This window comes from Leptonychotes weddellii, chromosome 8 (assembly GCF_054177405.1).
Source record: "Leptonychotes weddellii isolate Sample4059 chromosome 8, ASM5417740v2, whole genome shotgun sequence".
Classification (NCBI taxonomy): domain Eukaryota; kingdom Metazoa; phylum Chordata; class Mammalia; order Carnivora; family Phocidae; genus Leptonychotes; species Leptonychotes weddellii.
Window position 1 is genome coordinate 11,332,584 of NC_138376.1, and position 14,711 is coordinate 11,347,294.

Here is a 14,711-nt window from a genome sequence, read left to right on the forward strand (position 1 = left end):
CCATTTCTCGATTGGATCATTTGTTCTTTGGGTGTTGAGTTTAAGAAGTTCTTTATAGATTTTGGATACTAGCCCTTTATCTGATATGTCATTTGCAAATATCTTCTCCCATTCTGTCGGTTGTCTTTTGGTTTTGTTAACTGTTTCTTTTGCTGTGCAAAAGCTTTTTATTTTGATGAAGTCCCAATAGTTCATTTTTGCCCTTGCCTTTGGCGATGTTTCTAGGAAGAAGTTGCTGCGGCTGAGGTCGAAGAGGTTGCTGCCTGTGTTCTCCTTTAGGATTTTGATGGACTCCTATCTCACATGTAGATCTTTCAACCATTTGGAGTCTATTTTTGTATGTGGTGTAAGGAAATGGTCCAGTTTCATTCTTCTGCATGTGGCTGTCCAACTTTCCCAACACCATTTGTTGAAGACTGTCTTTTTTCCATTGAACATTCTTTCCTGCTTTGTCGAAGATGAGTTGACCATAGAGTTGAGGGTCCATTTCTGCGCTCTCTATTCTGTTCCATTGATCTATGTGTTTTTGTGCCAGTACCATACTGTCTTGATGATGACAGCTTAACAACAGTTCTCTCCTTTCTTGGCTTTTATGACATCACTTCTCTAGGTTTATTTCCAGTTTTTCTTAGTCTTCTTTCTTTCCTTGTCTCTCTCATTCCATTCTTCCCAAGGGGTTCTCTTGCCTCTGTACGTTCCGCTTTCTGAAACAGAAGTCAGATACTGTTTCCTTTCCTTTCATAGAGTAATAATCCCTTTGCTTTTCCTCCATCGGCGCATACCTTTCTCCATTACTGCCTCGCATTTTATTTACATCACCATCCCGTGCATGCCCATGATTCTCGGGTTTGTATCCTTAGCCACCTTCCATCTTGAAGCCCATACATTGACTCCGGTGTGGACAGCTTCTTAGCTTCGGTGTTTTTATATATTAAATGGGAGCGATGAGAACACTGCCCCCCTAGGGGGGTTGTGGGGATTAAATAAGATCCATAATTAAGCCTTCAGTAAATGTTAGAGATGGTAATTACAGCCCACAATTAATATCCTTATATCCTTTCAAAGAAGTTATCTGTTTACTATTTAAGTAATGCATTGGCTGTCCTACATTGTAAAAGTTTCAAGTGCAAGATCAGAATATGGGTACGTTATTTACAACTTAATAATAATTTAATGTGTATTTCTATGTTCATGCATCTTTTTCTTTTTTTTTTCTCCCAGGTTTTGAAAGTTGTAGTAATGGTGTAATATCAAATAAAGCACATCAATCATATTGCCATAGTAAACACCAGTCATCCAATTTGAATGTACCAGAACTAAACAGTATAAACATGTCACGATCACAGCAAGTTAATAACTTCACCAGGTACGTGATCTCACTAGTTTTTGCATTACTGTAAGCAACCTAAGTATAAATGTCATCGTTTTTAATAATTTAGAAAAATTGAATTATATGGTCTATAATGGGGGTCTGGAGGTTCCCAAGCCCCCAGACAATAAAAGGGTAGGGAGTAAGTTCCCCAGAGTTTTTCAGTCTCCCCATGTGCACACAGCCTCTTTCCATTGTGCCTTCCTCTGAGTCTGCATTCCTTCTTCCGCCGCCGGGGCCGTAAGAATCCATTCCAGGCTCTGCCGCCTTCTGGTTTTTCTGCCGGCACCGGCCTGTACAGATGGTCACATAGATGCGGTTCTTATATTTCCCAATTAAGTCACAGTGGAATATTTACTCTCTCGAAGTAACATAAGATACGTTTACAACTATTTCTTTCTCTGTGTGGGTTTTTTTGGTGTAAATGTGTAGAATGTTTCCTGAGTTCCAAATAACTTTATGAAGAATCTTTTTTGAAAGCCTGTCTTTAGGAAGCTTGCTTATAACAGCAAATGGACCTTAAGTCATTTAGTAATAAACATGTAGCATGAGCATAGTATTGAGGACCTGTTGGGTGTCAAACATTCTGCTAGGCCTGGTCTCTGACTTCAACGAGCTTTGAGAGAGGGATGTCTACAGGACTCTCCTAAAATCCTTGGTACACTTGGGTTGAAGATTCCTGAACCTAAAGGTTCGTGGAATGTCATCATTTGAATACTAGTGTATGAGAGCAAGTTCTTAAGAAGTCAGCCTGCCCAGATCATCCAGCATCTAAATTCATTTCGGTTCAGGACTAGTGAAATGATAAAGATAATACAAAAAAAAAAAATCATGGGTAGATTTTTATCAATTTGATGTTGGTTTGGTCTTATCGTGTGACTTGATTGGTCGCACTGCTATCAGGGGGAACGTGCATCAGTGCAAAACTTTCTCATTAGAGGAGAAAGAACCTAAGTTTTAACATGGAATCTTAATGGAAACATGATTCTGGAGAAAAAAATCTGTATTTGCAGTTTGGGAGAGTAATCAGAATATCCAGATCATCTATCCCAAGTGATGACTTACCAAAGTGATGGTGTTGTGTGGTGTGGGCTGCGGTGGACATCCACGGAAGCGGTGGTCTGAGAAGAATGGTAGAAAAAATGGCTGTCCCTGGCAGAGGAGATTAGCGTGGTCTTCCACAGGAGAAATGACGTACTAGAAAATGGAAGATTAGAAGACTGGGTTGTAATAAAAATTATGTATGGAAATTTAGAAAGTTGAGCCTTTAGTACTTGTGGTGCTTTGTAGCGCGTTGGGACAGTGTTGTTGGTGGAGAGTTCTGCCGCTGTCTGGGGGCAGGGCTGGGGGCAGTTGGTGGGTCATTCTCTTAAGTACTCTTCATGGCAGGAAGTTGCTAAAGAGACCCATTACTCCCTGAGTTCAGGGAAGCAAGCTCACCGGGAGGGTTTGGTGACACAGCATCCTCTGGGCGCAGGGTAGAAAGAGAAGAACGCCTCACGCTGTTCAACAGTAACAGTTACTTTATAGTTGGTAAAGGCCGCCCTTACGGTGGGATTGCAAAGTAGGCGAAGATGCTATTAACTAGTAAAACCATTTTGCAGATGTAGAGCTCAATACCAGAAGTGTAGATGACTTTTGGGGGCTGGGGGGGTGGGTCAGGTTCAGTAATTAGTGGCTAGTAAGTTGCAGAACTGTGACTATGTCTCAGGATTTCTGACTTCCAGATTTGCGCTTTTTGCATTAGGCTGCCCCCCACCCTCCACCCCATCAGAAATGCTGCTCCCTCCCCTCCCTCCTAACTTCTGTTCAAGCGGGCTGTGACACTCAGTCCCGTTGTTACTCTTCCAGGACGATTTCCTTGATTGCGTCCCGACCAAATGTTGGGTCACGCCTTGGAAATAACTTTCACCCGAGGGCTGATCCTCTGCCCCTGGAGGCCGGAGGCTGTTCCAAGGTGTCCATAGCATCTAACACAGAACATGGCTCAGGAGCTCTTAAACAGGTGTTGAATGAAAGAATCCCTCCCACGTACTATATTGTATTGTCAAAAAAAAAGTTTAGTGTATTTATTAAGATCACTAAAAACTATGATCTTAAGAATTTCCATTAAATTAAACATTGATTTTTCTTACCCATTCGCAAAGTTCGTCAAGATAGAGTAAACCAGGGGTGCCTGGCTGGCTTAGTCAGTTGAGCATCCGACTATTGATCTCAGCTCAGGTCTTGATCTCAGGGTCCTGAGTTCAAGCCCCGCATTGGGCTTCATGCTGGGTGAAGAGCCTACTTTAACAACAAAAAAAAAGGTAAACAAGCGTTTTGGACTGATGGAGGAATCCTGGGGCCATTGCCCCCTTCTTCCTAGATCTGTGTCTTTTTCCAGCATGTGTTGCTGATAGAAGCGGTGCCCCCACACGTACACACTTAACGTCCCTCGCTCACCCCGAGGTGTCACCGGTGGTCGTGTCTGGTGGCATCACGCACAGAGCGCTTTTTGCTCATCTGCGTTCAGGGTTGCTTTTTTCTACAAATGAATATACATTGCTTTTTAAATGAGAAAAGTGCATTTTAATATATTTCCTGTGTTTTCATCAAGTGTGTCCTTCTGGACTGTATAATCCTTATGTAGATCTTCACCGGGGAAATCTTCCAGAATAGGTGTTTGTCATTCTTAGAGTGTGGGGGGGGGCGGCGACAGCTTCAGTGTGTCCAGATGCAGGTACTGGTGCGGGCTGTTCGTCGGTAAATGAGACACAAGTGAGAGTGGGGAGCAACCTGAGTATACAAAACGGCATTTTTAAAATTAAGATTTGGCAGTGCTTTAGCTTCTTGAGCCAGTAAGAAAGCCCGTGGGAGGCAAATTGTGTTAGGTGCCGACAAGGTCGGAGAGGACCAGACACAGTGGTTTTCTAAGTCATCATTTACCTTTGCGGGAGGCTGCGTTTCTAAGGAGTGAGGACAAATGTCACAATGTCAAGACCATTAAAGAAAAAAATCGTCTTAGGAGAGATGAATATGAGGGCAGGAAAAGAGGTGAAGTGGGATCCGGGAATAGTTTAAGAATAAAGTTTTCCCCTTTTCTTCCTTGAATGCTGGAAACGCACGCCGGGTGAGGCTGGGGAGTCTTGGGGCAAGGGCTGATGAACAAAAAACGAAGTGCAGATCTGAGCTGGAAAAATCGTGGGCATACACTCTTTCCCCCCTCCCCATCCAGGAGTACAAATTTGTTAAGAGCGAGCTACGTACTAGCTTTGAAGACCTTCAGGATTGAACTAAACACCTTTTTTTGCAGATTGCTGTTGCCTCATATTATGAAGTCAGTTTATAAGTAGGCTGTGTAGTTGAGTCGTAATTTATTTTAAACTAAGCTACAAGTATGCGATTTCTAAAATTAGGTCTGTTTTTTTCATTTCCAGTAATGATGTAGACATGGAAACAGAGCACTACTCCAATGGGGTTGGAGAGACTTCATCCAATGGTTTCCTAAACGGTAGCTCTAAACATGACCACGAAATGGAAGATTGTGACACCGAAATGGGTCTGCAGTGATATTTCTTACATTTTTAATAAAAAATGATGACCACAAGGTTATGTTTTTACTTGTATTGATTCACAGCTGATGAGCATAAATCAGATTTAAAGATGTATGTGCCGCTGGACTTGACAGTAGTACCTAGTCCCGAAACTGTCCCGTGAGAGGGGGCTGCGAGCGGGAGCGGAGGCCCTTCCGTGCCTTCTGCAGTTAAGTGCTGGCCAGTTGGCTGTGCAGAACCGTCCCCACTCGGCTGCAGGGCTGTCGTTAATGCAGCTCTACTCGGGGTAGTGTTAACTGTTCTTCAGGACGTTTGGGGTTGGAGAGGTGAAAAGCTTTTATACTTATCGCAGTATAACCAGTAAAGGCCAGATGGGTAGAGATGATTTTATAAATTCTAACGTGACAATTTCTTATGCGATTTAATGTGAATGTATGTGACCGTGCGCAGTTTAGTGCCTCCGGGCACATAGTAGGTGCTTAAGTGTGACCCACCCTTGTCCTCCCCACTGCCCCGAAAATGATGTGGCTGCAAGGTACATTAGCATGCATCATTTTGTCTTGTTGGTAACTGTGGAGTCCAGTGTACCGTAAAGTTAAACCATCAGCAGACTTTCCCATCAGTTGGCAAATGAAAATTTATTGGAGCCTCAAAATTCTTAACTGTCTGAATTCCATGGCAACATTAGATTTCTGACTATTTTGAGGTTAAAAGGTCTTTATTGAGGATTATGTGTTCAATGTAGAATTCACTTTTTCAAGTAAGGGGTTTAATTTGAAAGGCAGCCCAGGTTTACTGTGTCAGATACCAGCATGGTGATTAAGAGCAGGAGTTCTAGAACCAGATTACCTGGATTCGAATTCTGCAACTGCCGCTTACTAGCTGTATAACCTTAGACAAGTTTTTAAGAGCCCTGTGCCTCAGTTTCTTCATCTGTAAAATGGGTACAGTAACAATCACAGCCACCTATAGGTCAATGTGAGGAATAAATGAGCCAATCTGTGAAAAGCTAGTAAGCACAAAGTAAGCGCTCAGTAATTGTTGATGGTTGTCATCATTAGTAATTGTGTCATTAGTGATCCATACAACGTTACATTATTGATCAGTGATTGTTGTCAACCAAGACATATACCATACAATTATTTTGTAAAAGTGTGTGATTAACTCTTTCGGTAACATGGTGTCTTGTGTGTTTCTTTGGAGTCATTTAGCTTTTAGCCAAAAGGCATCCTTTTATTCCATCTCTGTTTGGTGTCAGAATAGCCTGAGAGGCAGTTACCGACTTTGTTCTTTTCTGCTTAATGCTGCTTAATGTAGTTTGAGAGATTTGTGCTTGATGTCTTACTGACCTTGCCCTGTACACCAGGTGCACCGTACACTGCAAGGCGGTCACCTGACTTTGAGCTGCGTGCTGGAGCTCAGAGCCTACGTTCTCGAGACGTAGAGGAAGGACACCTTTGAGCTGCAAAGTTTCACACTGAATTAAAATAAATCTACATGTTTAGATAAACCATTAGGTAGTAGTTGCTAAATGAAACGTACAGAATGTCATAAGCAATTATGTTCATTTCTCCATTGTAGTAAAATACTCGTTTGTTTTGCTTGCAGAAGTTGATTCGAGTCAGTTAAGACGCCAGTTGTGTGGAGGAAGTCAAGCCGCTATAGAGAGAATGATTCACTTCGGAAGAGAGCTACAGGCCATGAGTGAACAGCTGAGGAGAGAATGTGGCAAGAACACGGCAAATAAAAAAATGTTGAAGGTAGATTTGTTTTTCCTTGAAAAATTAGAGATGTGCCGAAGGAGTTAAATTGTCATTTTGTAAAACATTGAGTAGTGCTAGGAATTCTGGTTGGACTTACAGTAAAAAATCCGGGTTAAACCCCAGTTCTGCCACCCGTCAGCACTGTATATACCCTTTGTCAACTTACTTGTTTAGTTTTAGTTTCTCGTCTGTAAAAGTGGCAGAGTTATTAGAGGTGTGGGTTTGCTGATAAAACTATAAATTTGAGATATTTTTATTTCAGCAAACATTGTTCAGGGCTGCAGCGAATTGGATGTCTACCACATGGTTTTCATTTTTATTGGTGATTGCCGAAACATTGGGTCATCTTTCAAAACCAGAAGAGTTAAAATACATTTTCAGAATCTCTTCTGGATTGATGTGTATGATAGATGGTAAGATGGATAAAATTGCAGCCGTTTAGTACGTTGGCCACAATGTTACAGATCAGGTGCAGACGGACGGGTTTCCCCTGCCTTAAGTCAGCATTGCAGTTCGTTGTAGAGATGTTAAGGTTCTTTACACGTTTTTTTTTTCATACTCCTGAAAGTCCCAATAGCCCTGTGAGTCTGTGAAACATTAACCTAGCCATTGTATTTTTATTTATTTTTTTGTAAGCCTGCATCAGGTTGGGCTCAAAGGTGATTCGTTACAAATATTTTCTCCCGAATGTTTTGAAAGAAGTCCAAACACAAAAGGGAGGTGCGTGCGGGGGCCCTGAGCCCGATGACGGGGCGTAGCGGGAAGGAGCAAGGCCTCGGCCACCCTTCCTGACCCAGCCTGAGCCGGTGCGCCAGCCAGCACCGCCTGGTCCCCCCAAACACGGCGTGAAGGCGGCGCACATAAAACAGCCTCCTGCGCCGCGGCCTCGGGGTGGCACCTATTGCGTAGACAGAACATACCGGCTTAGCCTGGGAGCGGATAAGGAGCCGCTTACACACGTCGCCAGGTAAAGGCGTGTGTGGCCTTGTACTCTCAGTAGCTGGGGCGGGAGGGGAGGTGTATTCCCTGCACGTGGTACTTCATCTGCTGGAGAGCACACCCGCTGTTTCTAACGGCCACGCTCGGCGATCCAAAAAAAGGGGGGGGGTGTTAAATTATGATTTGTATGCTAAATAAAAGAAAATCGGTGGAATATGTAATTTAAACAATTTTTCATTTAAAATGTCAAATCATTTGGTGGGACTGCAAACTGGTGCAGCCACTGCGGAAAACAGTTCGGAGAGTTCCCAAAAAATAAAAATAGAAATACCAAGTGATTCAGTAATTCCACTACTAGGTATTTACTCAAAGACCGCGAAAATGGTATTTCAAAAAGATACATGCGCCCCTGTGTTGACTGCAGCATTATTTACAACAGCCAAACTATGGAAGCAGCCAAGGCGTCCCTCGATAGACAGATGGATAAAGATGTGCTGTGTATATATATATTTATATAGTATTTTTTTTATATATTATTTATACATATACACACACAATGGAATGTTACTCAACCATAAAAAAGAATGAAATCTTGCCATTTGTGACAACATGAATGGACTTAGAGGGTATTATGCTAAGTGAAGTCAGAAAGACAAGTACACGATTTCACTCACGTGGAATTTAAGAAACAAACCTGAATAAAGGAAAGACAAAAAAACGACTGTTAACTAGAGAACAGGGGAGGTGGGAGAGGGGATGGATGAAATAGCTGATGGGGATGAAGAGCACATTTAACGTGACGAGGACTGAGGAACGTATAGAATTGTTGAATCACTGTATTGTACACCTAAAACTAATGTAACTAATTACACTGGAATTTAAAAAACACAAGCAAAATAAAAATCAGACATTCATATGTTAGGAAAATGGCTGTCCACATTTGCCCTGTAAGGTGGAGAATTCCTTGAGGTCAGACTAGGTCTTCACTCCTCCCCCTTTAACTCTATCTAATGCAGGTGGCACCTGGCTGTTTAATGAATGTTTATTTAAAAGAGTTTTGTTCGTATGGATGATGTTTATTTTTATCATACTAGAAATTCAAACTGTAATCCGTTTATTGACAAATAATCATAAACCCATTGGATATTTTTATGAAAAATAACTTCCAAAAAATGAGAACAGTGGCATTGCTTTGCCTTTGTGTGAGTCTCTTTAACCGCTGGGTGTGAGGGAGGGTGAGCCACGTTCTCCTCGTTCCCTGAACAGTCGCTCTCCTGCTGTCACACACCCCGCAGCTTCTGGACACCCCCCCACCCGCCCCCCGTGCGGTTGTGGGAGCATGTGAGTGAGGCAAGAGAAAGTAGTATCTTCGTTTCATTATGAAAACAGTTCAGAGCTTACAGGACCTCCTGACATGGTCTCCGATTGGACCCAGGTGTGTCTGGACGATACTTGGGGAACTGCTGTTTTAGGGGAGACTTGGGGATACGAAATGTTAAGATTTCATACACTTTTTTACACTAGGTCATCTGACTGTTCTCCTGTTAAAACTTTATGCTAAAGGCACATGATGAAGGAATGGGATTTATGTAGTGTCTTTGAAAATGTAGGATTTCACTTCATCAGCTGACTGGCTTTGATTCCATTGTGCGTGAAGCTCCGAAAATGGCTTCATGTGGCCTCTTCTCACAGAGAGTCCTTGGTTATATACGGAATTATGTAAAGATGTGATTCATCTTCTTCATCTAAAGAATGTGGATGGCTTTGATTTTGCCCTTCTGACTCCTAAGCAAATGCCAACTGCTTTACGAGACTTTCTTAATATCCTGAACTCCTTGCTTCCCCTTCCCTCAGCTTCCCTTGATCCACAGAGGGGTAAGCTGCCGAACTGATCCAACTTAGAAGCCCCTGAAGAACAGCTGGAGGATTCGAGGACAACATGAAAAGTTTCTTTGCCATAGTTGAGAACGTTTAGAAATTACTCCTTTTCCTTTTATTTTTCACTTCAGGGCACGTGTGATCGTAGTGGGTATTTTTTATCTTTCATTGTGTGTGGATCTGCATAAATATCTGAATCACACATGCATAGAGAGAGAGAGCAAGATTTGTGTAAATGCGAAGGCAAGAGCCCCCCACGTGCTTTACCGTGAGGCGCCTCGCACTCCGCCTGCGCCGAGTACGGAGAGGAACCCCTGCAGCCAGCCCCCCGGCTCCTCTCCGCGCCCCTGCGCCCGCCCGCTCGCTTTCCCACCTGCCTACGCCTGCCAGTGGCCTTCAGGACAACCACGGGAATTTGTGGGGCCGCTGTGGACGGGCGTGCTGCGGGGCAGCGAGGCACGGCTGTGGGGACGGTGCAGGGTCCGGGGTGAGCGGGCAGCCCCAGCCGGCGACCGAAGCAAAAATCCAACAGTTCAGACTCACCCTGTTGGAAGCTGCTGCGGTTTTAAGCCAACTACGAGTGCACTTTGAGAATCCCACCTAAGTGATGCCACGTTGGCCTCGGAAGTTCTTCCCGCGGAGATCTTTGTTTCTGAAGTAAAAGTAACCCACCGTCCCATGATAGTTCACAGATGTTTTCAGTTTTGTGCCTTAAACCCCATGTATGTGTATTTTACCTAGTAATTATAGTTCTGCTGATTTGTATTGTTTCTGTTTACTGTCTTAAAAACTCATTTCCAGTTTCGATGCAGTTAGTTATTTTTAAATGGCTACATGATACTCCGCAATGCTGCTAGATCAGTTCATTTAAGCATTGCTCTATTAGATTTTTTGCTTTTATTCCAGTGCTTTAGTGAACGTGTAGGATACGTGTATCTTTGTTTCTTCCTTAAAATTATAACACTGGGAGAGAGTCCTAGAAATAGAATGATTGAGTCAAAGGCTAGGATCGTTGTGGCTTTTGCTATATATTGCTGTACTGCTTTCCAGAAACCTCGACCAGCTTAGCAGCAGTAGAAAAGGAGAGTGCCAGAGGCACGACCGCATTCATCTACTTTAGGGGGTTCCACACCAGACCTTAAAATTGCTTATTTGAATTTCTTTGGTCACCACCAAAACTTAACCGCCCTCCGGTAAGTTTTACTGCAGGATTTAAAACATTAATGTTGCTGCCCTGACTTCATTCCCTTTGTAAAGATAAAATAGATACTCAGGGAACCTGGTGGTGTAAACCTTCTTTTTCTCCTTTTAAGGTTTTATTAGTTTTCTTGCTTGTAGCTTCACCTGACTTCCAGGCTTTGTCCTCGGTGTTGCTGTGTGATCTTTCTAAAGTCCAGTTTTATCCGTGTCAGTCCTCGATTTAAAACTCCATTGCCATATTGGAAAAAAATTCAGGCTTTTTAGTGTGATTTAGGGGCATCTTAGGATCTAACCCTTACCTATGGTTCCATCCATGCCTTTCTTTCTCTCAGCCTGTTTCCATGGCGCTTGGGTCTCTCGCTCTGATGATGTCACGTGACACAGCATACTCTCTGTTAATAAGCGGTCCACGGTACATTGTTTATTTACAGGTCTAACTTTCCTGTAAGACCCGGGTGGGTCCTGGAAACAGGGACTGGGTCCCGGTGGTTGCCATCCGTGGCCTAGTGTCTGGCAGCCGTGTGCAATAATTTATTCAATTGTATTGAAAATATTGGAGCAGAATTTAAGGCTTTTTTCGTCTCAGTATCTAGATCGGCAGTGAAAAGAAACTGCATCTTACTAAAATGAGTTCTGCACTAGCTGTGTGCTCTTAAGCTCTCCCTGCCTCAGTTTGCTTCTGAGGTGGGAGCAACAGTATCCACCCCCTGAGGTTACTGTGAGGATAAAATGAGTCTATCCACGTTAGTGCTTAAAACAGGACTTCACCCAGTATTAGTGCATGATAAATTACTGACATCATTATCTTTGTCCATGAGGTTTTGTTTTGAATACTAGAAGAAGGTGTAAACAGAAGAATGGTCTAGATTTGAGATTTGGGACTGTACCATTTCTCCTTTTTGGTAGCATGTCCGGATATATGGCCCCAAGGGGATAGTTCCTGGAGCAGTTCTTCAGTGTACTTGAAAAATGTATCTGTAGTATGGGGATGGTCCCCCACTAGGTGGTTGTGGGGTAAATTAGGTCTTGAGCGAAGATCAGTCCTTTAGAAATGATGTGATTGATCAGAGTTAGCTTTACAGGATATAGGACATTAATTTTCTCTCCATCAGAAATTCGGATGGAGGGACCCGGGAGACAGAACTGAGTAGCTCTGTGGGGTGCTCTGTAAGGAGCAGGTCTTGTGATTAGCAGGTGTGGGAGGCTTCTTCCCTGTACCCAGCGTGTACCCGTAGCTGCGGGGGACTCCAAATCGGGGAATACATTTTTCTCTTCAGAGACCTTTCCTTATAGACATGGAGGCACGCTGTCTGGCACGGATGAAACCCTCGGCGGTGTGAGACAGTGGAGGGGCCGCGGGTGCGGCTTGAGGGGTGCCCGTCCGTCTGCCCTGCCTGGTGGCCTCAGACGGACCGCCAGAGCTTTGAAAGTGTTGTCACTGAACTCACTGATGTATAGTTTCCGCAGCACTTCGCCACGTATGCCTTCTGCATTGGGAGGGCGGCCCGTTACTTGCCTCTCTGGGTCTCTACTTCTGCCCCAGGTTAGGGCGCCGACATCTGGGCGGCCCCGTGGGCTACGCGCCTGCCTTCGGCTCAGGTCGTGACCGCAGGGTCCTGGCGTGGAGCCCCAAGTCAGGGTCCCTCCTCCTCCAAGTCAGGAGTCTGCTTGTCCCTCTGCCTCCACCCTTCCCCCCCCCACACCCCCCCACCCCGCTCTTGCTCGCTCGCTCAAATAAAATCTTAAAAAAAATCACGTGTTGAAAGATGAGAATGAGCTGACATTGCTAACTTCATTGAGCTGCTCGTCCTTACGACGTTCTCAGGTAGGACCTCTTCTGTAGACAGATGAGCAAACGGACGCTTAGGCCATTGCTCGCCAGAGGCCACGCGGCAGCTGACGACGCAGCTTGAGCTTGAAACCAGTGTCTGAAACCACTGTGATGTGCGCCTCCCTTAGGAGACAGAAAGGGTGATTGAGTGAAAAGACTGTGTGTCAGTTCCTTTAGGAAGGGCGGCTTGAGGATAGTTGGAACTACTGAATGTTCATGAAGGGGAACCAGTTTCATTTTTTGATTCCTGAGTGAGAAAATGACATCCAGTGAGATGTAGCGAGTTCCCACATCTGTTTAAAAAATATATAGGGAGGCCCTATCCTTTTAATGTCGAATTCGTATCAGTGGTAATAAGTGATAGAGCATCTGAATGTTTTTGTCTTCCTCTTTAATTAGCACATTCCAGAAGAATTCGTTTTAATTCTGCTGTTCTGCATGTGTTGTAGGGATGGGGGAAGATTAATGAGAATGTCTGTTTACAGTAAAGAAAAATGAAAACTGCTTGGGCTTTGCTGCATAATCTAGTTGTTAAAAAACATACAGCCTCATAATCATAGGGGTGGGTGGGTTTACATGTTACAGTAATCTAGGGCCATGAAGCTGTGTATTTTACTTGTCTCTCAACTTTGTAACTGGGGACCACAGTGGTTTAAATGTTTGAATTAAAAACCAAACTGTGTTTTCAACAGGATGCATTCAGTTTACTCGCTTATTCAGATCCTTGGAACAGCCCAGTTGGAAATCAGCTTGACCCAATTCAGAGAGAACCTGTGTGCTCAGCTCTTAACAGTGCAATATTAGGTGAGTAAAGCAGAGCTTCAACTTAGAGCCTCCGAATACTTCAGGTGGTATTTGTGCTGGGGTTTATGTTTTGGTAAACTCTTAAGGGGAAATGCTTTCTACATTTTAAAAAAGTTATTTTGAAATATAGAAACCTTCCCCTCCATTATCTCAATTCCAGATGAAATGGATTCAAATGGAATAAAAAAAAAAAAACAGTACTTGGGGATACACCTGGGGAAGTTGGGAAAATAGAAGTTTTTGTGTGCCTCTGTTACGTAAGCATTTCTGGACTGGGCCACACCTACCGCAGCTCCCACTGTGCTTAAAATACAGACACAAGGGCCTTCCAGGTGAGGAGAGCATGCCCCGTCAGCACCAACCCCTGGAGTAGCATTATGTTCGCCCTGCAGTTGGGCATATTCAGCCGAATGCCCTCACCGAACAGAGGGTGGGCAAGAAAAGAACTGCAGTTTCAGTAGCGAGGCTGAGCCAGAGGTGAGCCGAGAAGCTGCAGGTTGCCCTTCCTGTGAGCAACTCACTACATGTATGTACTGAACAGATACACTTGGTATACGAACTCTGCAACATGTAAACTCTACAGGGTTGTTTTAGGTAAAACTATCTTTTAAATTCTCGATAATTCTTTTCAAATGTAATTTATTTATAAGTAAGAGTGATTTTTCACCAGACTTTAGAATCTGGTTCCCCGGGTAAAATGAGACTCCACTTTAGAAGCCTTTTCTTGCAGCTTGGCCCTGTCAGGTGTGGGGGGTTCAGTAACATGTTTCAAACTGTTCTGGTATATGAGAGCAGTACCACAAATAGTAGCTTCGAGAACATTAGACACGGAGACACGTAGAGGGCCAGGGCTCGTGGCCAGAATGTAAAGGAATGAAGTATTCACAGTTGAACCTTAATCCATTTATTTGCTCTTATAAAGTTAATTACAGCTGACCCTTTGGGTACCAACCCCCCCCCACCCCCCCACAGTCAAAAATTTGCATATAACTTTTGACTCCCCCAAAACTTAACTACTAATCGCCTCCTGTTGGCTGGAAGCCTTACCAGTAACATGAGCACTTGATTAACACGTATCTTGTGTGTTGTTATATGCATTATGTACTGGATTCATACAATAAATGTAAAGAAAAGATGTGAAGAACACCGTAAGGGAAAATACATCTGCATTACTGTGCTATGTCCAAAAAAACGCCACGTGGAAGTGGACCTGTGCAGTTCAAACCCCTGCTTCTCAAGGGCCAACTGTTACTCATTGTGTGTTAAGATCTACTAGTGGGGGGTTTTGGAATAAGAATTATTTATTTTTAAAAACATCTTTTGTGTTGTTTCCTTAGATTTAGAATTTATATATAATAAATAACGTGAATTTTCATTGATTAATGTGTTGTATT

The 14,711-nt window shown here is 43.5% G+C and overlaps 1 protein-coding gene across 1 annotated transcript in view; it reads left to right on the forward strand.

Annotated features, from left to right (window-relative positions):
• RANBP9 (RAN binding protein 9) overlaps positions 1–14,711 on the forward strand; it is a 66,050-nt gene that overhangs the window by 48,024 nt on the left and 3,315 nt on the right. The window contains exons 7-10 of the mRNA XM_081827527.1: positions 1,222–1,366; positions 4,786–4,907; positions 6,511–6,662; positions 13,206–13,317. Of these exons, the coding sequence (XP_081683653.1) occupies positions 1,222–1,366; positions 4,786–4,907; positions 6,511–6,662; positions 13,206–13,317 (531 nt within the window). The remainder of the gene's footprint in view (positions 1–1,221; positions 1,367–4,785; positions 4,908–6,510; positions 6,663–13,205; positions 13,318–14,711) is intronic.